The 12,780-nt window shown below is 51.4% G+C and overlaps 6 protein-coding genes across 6 annotated transcripts; 3 read left to right on the top strand and 3 right to left on the bottom strand.

Annotated features, from left to right (window-relative positions):
• Positions 1–362: 362 nt before the first annotated feature.
• Positions 363–2,258, top strand: LRP88_14437 (serine hydrolase domain-containing protein; the record flags this gene model as incomplete). The annotated part of the gene is made up of 5 exons (XM_083250782.1): positions 363–876; positions 933–1,055; positions 1,105–1,360; positions 1,435–1,444; positions 1,494–2,258. The coding sequence occupies 5 exons, from the start codon at positions 363–365 to the stop codon at positions 2,256–2,258; spliced, it is 1,668 nt and encodes a 555-aa protein (XP_083093414.1).
• Positions 2,259–2,582: 324 nt separating this feature from the next.
• On the bottom strand, positions 2,583–3,074 carry LRP88_14436 (uncharacterized protein; the record flags this gene model as incomplete). The annotated part of the gene is made up of 1 exon (XM_083250781.1): positions 2,583–3,074. The coding sequence occupies one exon, from the start codon at positions 3,072–3,074 to the stop codon at positions 2,583–2,585; it is 492 nt and encodes a 163-aa protein (XP_083093413.1).
• A 2,003-nt stretch (positions 3,075–5,077) lies between these two features.
• Positions 5,078–6,008, top strand: LRP88_14435 (enoyl-CoA hydratase/isomerase family protein; the record flags this gene model as incomplete). The annotated part of the gene is made up of 3 exons (XM_083250780.1): positions 5,078–5,080; positions 5,130–5,343; positions 5,401–6,008. 3 exons carry the CDS (start codon positions 5,078–5,080, stop codon positions 6,006–6,008), a joined length of 825 nt encoding a protein of 274 aa, XP_083093412.1.
• A 1,647-nt stretch (positions 6,009–7,655) lies between these two features.
• On the top strand, positions 7,656–9,032 carry LRP88_14434 (actin family protein; the record flags this gene model as incomplete). Its single annotated transcript, XM_083250779.1, has 2 exons — positions 7,656–8,079; positions 8,134–9,032. The coding sequence occupies 2 exons, from the start codon at positions 7,656–7,658 to the stop codon at positions 9,030–9,032; spliced, it is 1,323 nt and encodes a 440-aa protein (XP_083093411.1).
• A 601-nt stretch (positions 9,033–9,633) lies between these two features.
• LRP88_14433 (NAD(P)-dependent alcohol dehydrogenase) lies at positions 9,634–10,641 on the bottom strand (the record flags this gene model as incomplete). The annotated part of the gene is made up of 1 exon (XM_083250778.1): positions 9,634–10,641. The coding sequence occupies one exon, from the start codon at positions 10,639–10,641 to the stop codon at positions 9,634–9,636; it is 1,008 nt and encodes a 335-aa protein (XP_083093410.1).
• A 536-nt stretch (positions 10,642–11,177) lies between these two features.
• On the bottom strand, positions 11,178–12,751 carry LRP88_14432 (glycosyltransferase; the record flags this gene model as incomplete). The annotated part of the gene is made up of 2 exons (XM_083250777.1): positions 11,178–11,448; positions 11,496–12,751. The coding sequence occupies 2 exons, from the start codon at positions 12,749–12,751 to the stop codon at positions 11,178–11,180; spliced, it is 1,527 nt and encodes a 508-aa protein (XP_083093409.1).
• Between the last annotated feature and the right edge of the window lie 29 nt (positions 12,752–12,780).

Raw genomic sequence — 12,780 nt, 5'->3', positions numbered from 1 at the left:
CACGCAGCTAAGAGCCTTAAGAGACGGCTGAGAAACAAGCTTAACATTTCGTTGGGCAATCCAGGGTAGATCTAGAGATTATGTGGATCTGCATATCGTATCTCGCATTCGCAGATTCCTAGTCTAAGCGCCACCTTGCAACTCCCATGTAGATCCTCATGGGGTACCTCAAATCTTTAGACAAGCATCCAATGCGGATGTGTCATGTATATGCATCTCGTATTTCGCATTCAGGACGCGAATGCATCTAGATGGGTTTCTGGGAGATCAAGATAGGAGAGGATGGAGTATAAGAGCGTACTGGTTGTTCTGGGTGAAACGACAATATGAGTCTGTAGAGCAATCAGTTCTTCACTACCAACATGACTCTATTACAATCATTTACCTTTATCCTGTCTTTTACAACTTCTTTTGCTTGGGGGAACTTGAAATGTCGTCCGGAAGGCCCTGTTCTTCCACGACCTACAGCCCTTGCTGAATCCGCCATCTTCAAAGAAGCAGCAGCCAACCTGACCGACACCCTCGATGCCGCCGTCTCCGGATCCATCACCGCAGGTTGGCCCGTCAAGAATGTCTCATTCTCTCTGGCCGTGATCAGCGCCGACCAAGACAAGCCGGGCGTTCCCATCTGGGAGTATCACCATCTTGCTTCTGCCAACGAGAACGGCACCAAGGATCTCGATAGGGATTCTCAGTATCTCATCGGTTCGGTGTCCAAGGTCATTGCTAGCTATGTGCTCTTGAAAAGTGGCGTTGATTTGGACGCCCCGGTGACTAAGTACCTCCCAAAGCTGGGGGATAAGAGATCGACTATCCAGTGGAGAGATGTGAGCTTGAGGATGTTGGCATCGCATCTTAGCGGTGCACCGGCTAACTGTGAGTTTTATGACCATCTAATATCTAGGAGTTTAAACCTAATTGACAATCCGCAGACGGCTTCTCTGAATTCTACGTCTTAAAGGAGGTCTTCCTCTCCATCGGCTTTCCACTAGTTGAGGACAGCGACTACCCGCCCTGTGGTGTTACGGGTCTTAACAAAGGATGTTCGCGTCAAGGTAGGAGCCTATACCATGCTTAGAAGTTCAAATATTGACAAATTCCTAGATTATCTCACCGGAATGACAACGTCGTATCCCCAGACGACTCCGAATGAGCGCCCGGCATACTCGAACATGGCCTTTGTCATTCTCGGCATGGCCCTGGAGGAGTATACTGGGAAGAACTTTACCCAGCTTGTGAAGGACATTGTTTCTAATCCACTTGATTTGAAACACACCTATCCTTCCCCTGGAGATTCTGAAAAGGCCGTCATCCCTCCTGGTGAGAGTAGCTGGGGCGCAGACTACAAGGAGAACACACCGTGAGTAGCCAGCATTCTCTACAGGAAAAATTTTAACAATACCAGGGCGGGTGGATTGGTCTCTTCAATTTCAGATCTATCCAAGTTCTCATATTCTATACTCTCTCGGACCATCAACCTCACTTCCCCCGAGATCGATGCCTGGCTGAAGCCTGTCGCTTTTGCTGGCAACGAGTACACCATGACCGGCATGCCATGGGAGATCCTTCGCTCTTCGAAGCTTACCCCAGACCATCCTCACACTGTCACCATTTACGGCAAGAGCGGTGGTGCTCAGAACTACAGAAGCCAACTTGACTTTGTCGACGAATATGGCTTTGCTGTGGTCCTTCTCACAGCTGGGCCTATGAAGGCGGCGCCGATCCTGAGAGATGCTATGCTTGCTACGTTTGTGGCTGCTGCAGATGCGGTATCAAGAGAGCAGGCAGAAAAGTACGAGCAAAAGTTTAGACACAAGGGTGGCAAGGGTCAAGTCCCCGTCGAAGCGTCCCTCAAGCAGGACAAGGACTCGATGGTTCTAGCTTCACTTCGCCGTAACAACACGGATATTTTAGCAGGTCTCGCTAAAATATGGACCTTCTCTTTAGGCGACTTCCTCCCTACAGTAGGCCCAAAGATTCGCGTCTTCCCAAGCGGCCTCCGGGAGACGACGACCCTCGATGGCAAACCTGTCACCAAGGAGGTCTGGCATCTCTGGCCTGATATCGGCTCAGACTTCAAGACGGATCTGCCTGGAAATATGATTGAGGATATGAACTGTGTGGGCTGGACGATTCAGGATTGGGTTCATTATGGAGGAGAGCCGTTGGATCGGGTGGTGGTATATGTGGGAGAGGATGGTGATGTTGAGGGATTCGAGGTACCGTTTTTGAGATCAGGGGTTTCGTATCCTTCATAGATGAGCCGCCAGCTTTAAGTAAACAGTCTCCAGACTTGCAGAGGAAATTTCTGACTATTTTCCCAGGCTATCAACTATTCAGTCGTCGCAATGAGCCTTGGGACCAATGCCTTGTTACCTTGCAGTCCCCCTTGTCCTCCCTAAATCCTGCGCAATGCTCATCGCAACGCAACTGATGTGTTTGCCAACATCGATCTTGCTTCTCATATTGTGTTTTCAGAGCCAGCCTAGCCGTTCAATGAGCGTCACCATGTTCCTGACCGATCATTTAATGTCATCGAAAGTCGGGAGCTTCCAGCGCGATTCATCCTGTCACCGTTAGTTCTACGTATTCATCTTGGACTTGAATGGCAACCATACAAAGTATCCCTGCTGCCGCAGAAGCTGTTCCTCATCCTCGTCGGTAAATTTGTTGTCCCTGGCCCACCTCTGAAGCATCTCGCTGTTAAAGTCTGGAGGCGCCATGCCCTGCAGCCTCCACCACTCGCGTGGGGTCTCATATACGTTGGACTCCCAATTGAGACCCTTGGGCTTCAGGACAGGCCGGACGACATCATCAAGCGCCTTCATGAGCGACTCGCCTTCGAACCCGGTTCGGATGTTGGCGGCGGCATGGTATATGGAGATGGTGACCGAGTCGTGGGCAGGCTCGCCGCCAGACCAGAATTCGTCGGGATCGAAGGAGATGAATTGTACATGGGCGAAGAAAGCGGGTAGTCCGAAGGTCGTGTAGATGTTTGCCATGCCCTTGGCGAGCTTTTCCTTGTCCTCGCGGGTGAAGGCACCCTTGGTATGCTGGAAAACCCACCTAGGCATGGTTAAAGGTGAAGTTGACAAAGTTGCTTGTATTGTGTGGTTGAAAGTTGTTGGAAGTTGTGCTGGCGGAATATCGATTTCCAACGGCCTTGGTTTCACTCATATATGTACTTGAATCAAGTATACATGTAGCGTACAGTATACCATGCCTCGGGATTTAAGAGTCCAGGCCGAGGCTCACCTCCTCTTCGGAGGAGATCTACGCTCGGGTTTGAGTGCCGGATATGGTTTTCTATGGAGCAATTCAGAGCAATATGTTTCTTCAACGTCCGTCATTACTGGACCAGCGTCATGACTGAAACAGAGCATCGTGAACGGGCTTATGATATTGATATCATATCATACCATGGGTAGCTAACACCGCACCAAGAACCAGGGCGACCTTGATACTACTGGCTACAGGCATCATGCCGATTACAATGAACCTCGGCTCTAATGTGAGGTCCGGGATCTTCCAAAAGAGATATTGCTTGAAGAACCAAAATGGGAATATTGGCCTTCCTGTAGGAGCCCTGGTTGACTTGATCTCATTGGTTAACGAGGGACAATTCTGTTCTATGATTTCCCCGCTTCAGGAGATCCCGTCGGCCAACTTTATTCAACAGCCATCAAAACTCCGACGGCGTTTTCATGGTTGACCTCGCCTTGAAGATCATAACTCATTCCCATAAGTACTGGCCAGTTACTTACTCGGGATTTTCTATGCTGGTGTTATCTAATAGTCCCGAGCCAAAAAAGACGGTGTCTAGGTCCTCATCCGACGGAACGTCATTTATGCACCACGAAATGCCGTCCTCGTTACCGCACCTGTGGTAGTGGCACACGACCAAGAACCCATTTCATCAAGTGGAAGTGTTGACCTAAATCGGAAGTTAGAGCCTCTCAGCTCGGGGAAGCCGTATCGGCAAAGGAAGTTGAAATAATCTCGGCGATCCTGAGAAATACATTGGGGATTTTGATGAAGCTTCATCAGGCCAAGAAACTCTGCTTATGTATCAACCAAGATAGCGAATTTATATCCAAATACTCCATACCATCCCTTCAAGGTTCGCGTACAGTGTTTAAAGAGTCTCGGAGTCATTTCGTAACCTAGTACGCTCACCTTGGGTTTTTGACAATGAACAGGGCCTACCATTTCATTCGGCCTACTTATTCAATAGCCCGAGACTTGAACACGCGTCTTGGGAATTTGCCAGGCTCGCATCGACTCGGGGTTCTAATCCCCCCTCTTACTCCACTACCCGTGATACCGTATAACATCACCTTCCATGACATGTACACTTAATTAAACAATCATATAGTATCAGGCAACCTATACAACTAAACAAACGATTTCTTAACTCTAGCAGAATCTAGATCGGTAGCAGTCTGAGTTGTCATATCTGCTCCTGAAGCTGGCACTTTGCCAGCTAGGAATAACAAACAAAGAGGAGAAGTCAGGTAGTCATGGGTACTTTGCACCCTCCTATGAGCCATACGATGACAGGGTGCCATAGAAGTGGGTACGAGAGAAAGAACCCCAGATGCCGTTAGCTCCCCAGTTCTTAGTTCTGGGAACATGGAAGGCCCAGGCTACGATGGTGTGGAGAGCTTGGATGAGCCCGCTTCGTCCTTCACACCCTCTTCCCCGATCTTCATCTAGTGAGGGTTGAGTTTCTCTACCCCGCCTTCGCGTCGGAAGCTCAACCAGTGTCATGATCCAGGAGTCCACATGACAATCCATGAAGTACTCCGCCTCAACTGTCCAGTGCCTGACACTTCTGCAACATCGGGTTCAACATACGATGAGTGAGATGTTCATGCTCCTCGTTCAGTCCTGCCGAGGTTCTCGGTTGCACAATAACTACTTCTTATGTCCATTATATGAGCATTCCATGCCACAATGTCACCCTATATATCATCATAGCCACAACCTGTTGCCGGCTCTGAGCAGTAACCTCACCGACCCCTTCGGTACTTGAGTACACCAAATTTCCCAGAGGACTTCACAATAACCCTTCAATATGGTAAATTCCATTCGCTACTTAGTCTCCCCAAAGGCCTAATGAGAATCAGCCCCAATACAAGACCATCAGCGTGTCGCCCACTGCCCCAAGTGTGGTGAGAATCGTCATCCAAAATGGTGCTTCCAATCTGTGGGACTGGGATCTCATGGAGGAAATGGCCAATGCGCTTGAGTCTTTGGACGACGATGTCAAAGTCGTCATCTTCTCGAGCAACAACCCATACTTTTTCATTGCGCATTATGACTTGAGACAGTCTGGCCCAGGTACGAGAAACCCTGCAGCCGCCAGACCTGTGGCAACCCTAACTTTATCCAAAACAGATGGCCCGTCCATCGAAGAGCAGGTATCAGTTACTTTTCACAAGATCCTCTTCAAGATCCTCAAATCGCCCATCATCTTTATCGCCGAGGTCGATGGCATCGCTCGCGGGATGGGCAGCGAGTTTGCTCTGCACTGTGACATGCGATTTGCCGGCAGAGGCAAGACCCGCCTCGCGCACCCAGAGTGCAGAATTGGCATCATCCCCGGGGCAGGGGGCGTCCAGCATCTTGTCGAGCAGATTGGGCGTGCCCGAGCTTTTGAATACATTCTCACCGGCTATGAAGTTGATGCCGATACGGCAGAGAAAATTGGCTGGATCAATACGGCCTTTAACTCTGAAGAGTTGGCCCAAAGGGTTGATGGCATTGCCAAGAGGATTGCTCTGTTTCCAAAGTCCGCGTTGTCGGCCTCCAAGGCTAGCATCAATGCAGCTTCTTGCCCCAGGGAGGCTGATACTCTTCGAGACAGCGAGACCTTTTTCAATCTCATTAGGGGAGAAGAACACCAAAAGCTGGTTAAGAAGATGTACGAGGTCACGAAGGGCTTGGACTACAAGAATGGTCCTGTTGATGATGAAACGGTTATCAAGGCCCTTTACGGGGAATAGGGGTCAGTGTCGACCGCCCTGTAGCAATAGCGTCACGTAGTAACGTTGCCTGCACGGACATAGTATGACTCGCTAAACAAGAGAAAATGAGTCTCAAGAATCTCAAACTACTATTGCCTATGTGATACATCCACTTCAGGGGAAGTTACCCGACCCGAGCCATGAGGGCACAACCAGGGCAGACCAGGAGCGCAACGGGATTCCTAAATGGCAGCGGGATACAAAACACATGTGACGATGTAAGTGACCGAGCTCGATGCGTTATGACATCCTCCGACTTAGCCCCTGAGATTGATTTCCGTTTTAATCACAATGCTTGGTTATGGAGTCACGAGAGCAGGCCCAAACTCAGCTGACCGCTCGTAAAGTATCTTGCAAATGGCTACGTAGATTCAATCCGATGTGCGTGAAACTCGACGTGGTGTCGAAACTCCGTCGGACTTTATCAAGGATGGGGAGGCTATCCAGAGGAGGGGTGTTGTATGATCACTAATCTTAGCCGCTTCTCCTCTCGGAGATCTCTAATAAACCGGATCAGGTAGGTCTTGGCGTCTTGGGCGGGGATTAGTGGGGATTATGAGATCTGCTGAGGTGTGGCAAGTGTCGAGTTATGCGAACCTCACCCCTTGCCAGGACGAGACCCATAGATGGACATATTATGACGGATCCAGGGCAACCTCTCGCATCAAAATCATCATACGAACCACTAAGAGCAAACACAAGACGCTCACGACGTGATTCACTACGTAACAACGCGTCCTGACTTCGAAACAGACCGTATTGCTATCTGGGGCAGCAGCTTCTCTGGAGGCATTGCTTTGATTGTCGGTGCAATCGATCCACGTGTAAAGGTGGTTGTCGTGCACCTTGCCTTTCGTCTCGGGCAGGTCAACCAGGGAAGCTTTGCCAAAGTCTGTCATCACTCAGACCTACAATGACCGCGACAAGGCATCAGCTTCAGATCCGACATACAAGCGGATCTTTCCCGACAGCTTGGAAGAGGCCCAGAACCCTGTCAACGGGACCATCTTGGGGACAGAGGAGTGCTGGCGTCGTCTTCAAGTCGTCAAGGAAATGGGTCATAAAAAGGAAAACAGGGTCACTGTTTAGAGCTTGTTTCACGCAATCCGAGCTGAACCCAGCGCTTTCATCACACAGATCTCTCTCAAGCCGCTATTCATGACAGTGTGTCTTCAGGATTCGGTGATTGATCCGCGGATTTAGCTCGAGGTATTTGCTAGAGCTGGCGAGCCGAAGGAGCTTCTTGAGATAGATTGCGGTCACTTCAATGCCTATCGAGATGGATTTTTTGAGGAGAACATTGCCACGCAGCTTGCTTTCTTGCGCAAATATTTGTAGAAGGGATGGAACCCAAGTTACGTGGAGCTGTGTTTCTCAAGGATTTAAAATAAATAAATGGAATATCCATGTATATTTGACGGGATACATAACAACATTTGAATCCATTGGCTTGTTCAATTGCATCTTGCCTGTGGATGTATAAAAAACTGATGAACTGAGGTCCGCTGATCGGAGTTCATGATCACGGCGGCTGCGGCTCCACTTTCCACGTGAAGTCGTGTTCGCGTCCAACTCTTGACATCTCCATCATTACCAAACACCACCTCAAAACTTCGACAAGGCGTCATGGCGGGAGGACGCAAAGCCAAGCCCACGCCGCCAAAGGCCCCGACGACGACCCTAGTGCTCGACAACGGCGCCGACACCATCAAGGCTGGTCTTGTACGCGACGGAAAGATTGACGAGCCTCGCATCATCCCAAACTACATCGCCCGCGACCGCGCGAGGAAGGTCTACGTCGCCTCCGAGATTGAAAAGTGTCGGGACTTTGGGGAGATTCAGTTTCGGAGACCGGTTGAGAAGGGGTTCATCGTGAATTGGGAGGCGCAAAAGGAGATTTGGGATCGGGAGCTGTTCGAGAATGCGACGACAAAGATTGATCCGGCCGAGACGAGGCTGATACTTGCTGAGCCGCCGAATGGATTGCCTATTCTACATACGAATTGCGATCAGATTATGTTTGAGGAATACGGGTTCACAAGCTATTACCGTGGAATCGGTATGCCCACCTCTCCTGGTGCTTGACCTCTGGCTGACAATCCAGGCCCAACTTTCAATGCCTACCACGACATTCAGAGCATCTTCCGCACGCCCCAAGAGAACCCGACCGTCGCAAACACGCCCGCCGAAGCCGTCATGGTCATCGATTCCGGATATTCGCATACAACTGTCACACCACTCCTCCAAGGCCGGCCCTTGCAGTCAGCCATCAAGAGACTGGACGTCGGCGGAAAGGTCCTCACCAACTACCTGACACGCCTGATCTCGCTGCGACATTTCGACATGCGAAACGATACCTACATCGTCAACGAGATGAAGGAGCTCTCCTGCTATGTTTCAGCAGACTTTAAGGCGGACCTTGAAAAGTCATGGAAGGGTACGCGAGGAGACCGAAGGCCGGATTACCTGACTGGAGGAGGTATCGCCAAGGACTATATCCTGCCCGACTTTCACACTCGATCTAAGGGTATCCTCTGCGACTACGAACCTTCACGACACTCGAGAGCGAAAAAGGTTGCGGCGCAATCAGAGGAGGACGCCTTGACGCTTCGCAACGAGAGGTTCGCCGTTCCCGAACTCCTGTTCAGTCCATCTGATGCCGGGATTAGGCAGCCCGGTCTGGCGGATCTGGTTCAGGAGTCATTGAACGAACTTCCCATCGGACTCTGGCCGAGTCTTCTCGCCAACATCATCGTCGTGGGAGGAAACACGCATCTCGACGGCTTCATCCAGCGACTGCAGAAGGAGGTTGTTCAGCTGGTACCCGACGACTGCATAGTGCGTGTCGCAAGACCTGCTGATCCCATCACTAATACTTGGTATGGCGGTGCAAATCTAGCAAATCATCCTCACATAAACAAGTTGGCCGTGACCAAGAAGGAGTACGAGGAGCACGGCGCTGCGTGGGTTGCGCGCAAGTTTGCGACTGGTCTAGGAACTTGACCTGCAGCCTCTTCGATCGATCTGATCTAGGAGTAAAGGGCTTGCCGATGCCTGGCCAACGAGAGGACAAGCCGAGATGCATCATGCTCAGAAGCACTTCGTGTCCTCTAGATGCCCCAACAATCTTGCAACACACGCCGTCGCCGTCATCCGCCGGCTTTACTTGGCCCTCCCCGACATCGGCCAGACCAGCTTGAGCAAGGCGAAGGCGTCGGGAGATCCGCAATGCAAGCCTGCCGTGAGGTGATCTCGATTCACCTCTGCAAGCTGAAGTCATACTCGCGCCCCTTGCGTATTCGGGCACACCGGTGGAGTGAGTATGACCGCGTGGAAGCACCCCTTGGAGTCTGCACTCCCTTTTGATGCCGGGGTCTTCTTATCCAGGACTGTTAGCAAGCCGTTGGGCTTGGTGATTCCGTGAAGAAGGCTTCGCCGACCGTTGTGAATGGTGTGTTGCAACAGTGAGTGTCGCAATAGTCAGCACTAGGAAGCATAGTACCAGGGAGACATCTTCGGTAACCAATGGAATTAAACAATTACACCCTATTTGGTATCTCCCGTCCAACAATCATTAAAGTCTGGTATCTTATCGTCGTGCCCTCTACTTTTGAACTCGGATAATAATCTTGCCTCCATTTGACCCCTTCTTCAGTTGCTCAAACGCCTTTTCCGTCTCCTCATAGTCAAAGACTGAATCGACAACTGTGCGAACCTTGCCCTCAACGAACCAATCTCGGACTTGTTCGATGTCTTCGCGCTTGTTGCTGGTCATGTAGCTGACGAAATGGTTCTTTCCACCACCGAGGAATGTCGGCAGCATCCTCGTCTTCATGATGCTCATGGCGCTGCCCGCTGAGACGTGGCCACCGACAAAGAGAAACTTGCTGCCGTTGAAAAGGAAATTGTCGGAGAAGGCGTAAAGGTTGGATGGCGAGTCGCCGACGTTGTCGACGCAATGCCTGAAGACCTGCCCGCGCTTCTTGAGCTCGGCGAGAACGTCGCTTGTCCTGTAGTCGATGATGTCGTCGGCGCCGAGACTCTTACACAGCTCGGCCTTTGCGGTTGAGCAAGTTACCGTAACCTCACAGCCGAGAGCCTTTGCGATTTGAATGCCGAAGAGACCAACACCGCCGGAACCGCCGTTGATAAAGACCTTGTCTCCGGCTTTGACGTACGGCGCGATGGTCTGGTACGCCGTAACGGCCGCTGTCGGAGCTCCCGCCGCCTGCTCCGTGTCAAAGCCGGCCGGGAGAGTGGCATACCCATCGCGATTCACGACAACAAACTCGGCCAGAGAACCTCCCGCCTTTGTCGGGTCAACCCTAGCCATGACGAGATCGCCGACCTTGGCCTCGGTGACGCCTTGAGCGACCTCGACGACGCGGCCGGCGAGGTCCATACCGGGGGTCTTGGGGAAAGAGGTTATGGCCCTCGAGGCGACGCCAAGCTCGCACATCTTGTAGTCGGCTGGGTTGAGACCCGCGTGCGAGACCTGCACGAGGATCTGGCCATCTTGGAGGTTTGAGGGGCGGGGGATGTCGGTGCGGAGGGAGAGGATTTGGGGGAATGTGCCAGGGGAGGCGGCTTGCCAGGCGCGCATTGAAGCCATTTTTCAGTGATTGTAGAGGATGTATTAGATAGGTTGTCGTTTGTTCGAATGTCGAATTGATGAATCACGTTAGGAGATGGCCTCTATATCTATTCATGTGCCTCGCAGCGGTGGCGGTAGATGAAAAAAAAGTCCGCAACCTACAAGTCCGCAAGGGGCAAACGTTTCGCTTCTTTTTTGGCAGCGGAGTTTCGGGGGTCCCGATCGGAGTTTGGTGGGATAGAAGAGAATGCGAATTGCCGATCAAAGAGGTTGCAATATCATGGGCATTTTAATGTTTGTTATTATGGCTGATGGATTATTTTGGAGATGACACCAAGTACAAAAAAACACCGGTCAGCAAGGCTCAACTCTAGCTTCAAACATCAATGACGTCTTGCAAATTCTGTCGACGTGCGGCGGAATTCATAGAGGTGGAAAGAGTCTATTAAGTGGAATTGCCGAGGTTCGTTTATCCTTGAAAATTGTCATTGGGCAGCAAAAGTCTATCTCTGAGAAAAGGGGATATGTACTAATCTAGTCATAGGCCCGTCCGTCTAGTCATGGCCTTTGGCTGCCATCTCTGCGATATCTCTGGCTGCCAAATAACGACCTTCGTACTGTCGCGCAATCTCACCGAGCTTCTTGGCTTTTTCCTTCATGATTTTGTCGGAGAGAGCGTCGAGGAACGCTTTACCCAGCGATTCGGCTTCCCAGGCTGGGGCTGTGTCTTTGGTTGGCCAGATGCCCACGCCCCGATACTCGGCTGTCGCCGCGTAGTTGTATGTGTCGAACCAGACGGGGAGGACGACTTGGGGGACTCCGTAACTGGGGGGGTTAGCAGAGGAAAGAGCTTGGTTACTGATGAGACTCACAGGATGGCTTCGTTGTAGCAGTTTGCGCCGCCATGGTGGACGGCCAATTTGACGTTACCTGTCGCAAGCAATGACGTTGGATCAGCCTTGATCCAAGACTCGATACGGAGGCGTCGATTGTCGAAGTGTTGCTTCACGGGCTGCAGGAACGAATCGTCGTATTCGCCGTGCTTGTTCATCTTCCAGAGGATCTGCGCATCCGTCTTTTCGAGAACGGGAACGAAAGCCTGCACCATTGAACGCGCCTGAGTCTCGTCGAATCGCACGCTACTGCCGAGGTTGACGAGTATCGTCGGTGCCTTAGACAGCCACTCGGCCATCTCCGCATCTTGTTCTTTGAGGGGTGCAGTCTCGAGGACGATGGGACCGCAGTATTTGGCGTTTTCAGGGACTGCGTGCAAAGGGAGGCTTGCTTCGGGGATGCTGGCTGACAGCAGAGGAACGTCTGGCCTGTCCCAAGCGAGAGAGTCGATTGGGTTCTTGATGCCTTTTTCTTTGAGGTACGGCACCATGCTTCGAACTCTGGGACCGGATATGATGGCGTAGTCGGTGCGGATCTCGAGGTAGATGTTTGCTGGGATGAGATGCCAGGGAAGGGGGAATGGGTAGCCAGATCCCGTGGAGGGAAACTTCCAGAGCATGGCTGCCCATGGTTCTTTGTACACGCACGCGTCGACGAGTGAGTTGGGCGTTACGAGCATGTGTTTGTAGTTGAGGTCCTGAGTTGCTTCAATTCCCGGCTTGAAGAGGATATCGAGGACGACCACGGCAGGGTCAACCTCCTTGATTATATCGAAGATGGTTTTGTATAGGATCCAATGTTCTTCGGCGTTCCAGGGGGCAGCAACGGTCTGTATGTCCTTGACAGCCCGTTTTATGCCCTTGAGCCCAGGCACATTCATGAGACCAGCGACGCTTCCAAAGTAACGCAGATACGCAGCCACGATACCCGGAGGAGGTAACTCATGCCAAATAACAGGCTTTGACTTGGTATGCTCAGCCGAAACACGGTCGACCTTGCGCTTGAGATCGGGAAACGAGGCATAGTGGACTTCCAGGTCTGGATACTTTTCCGAGAGGGCGTGGCTTGTGGCTAAGTGGACGTTGGAAAAGCCATCGTGGGCCGAAGTTACAAAGAGGACGACGTTTTTGCGGCCAAATTTTAGAGGTGGTAACGGTGTTGATGGACGGTTTGCGGCCCAGAGGCCGAGGATGGCGATGAGGATTGCACCTGCGAAGAGGCCCCTTCTCAGCATCGTGAAATAAAGTGACGACTGGGAGAATT

Source organism: Fusarium phalaenopsidis, assembly GCF_050370095.1.
Source record: "Fusarium phalaenopsidis strain FUZ10S chromosome Unknown contig_32362, whole genome shotgun sequence".
Taxonomy (NCBI): Eukaryota; Fungi; Ascomycota; class Sordariomycetes; order Hypocreales; family Nectriaceae; genus Fusarium; species Fusarium phalaenopsidis.
The sequence above is the reverse complement of the archived record's forward strand: the minus strand, read 5'-3'. Positions and strand labels throughout refer to the sequence as shown.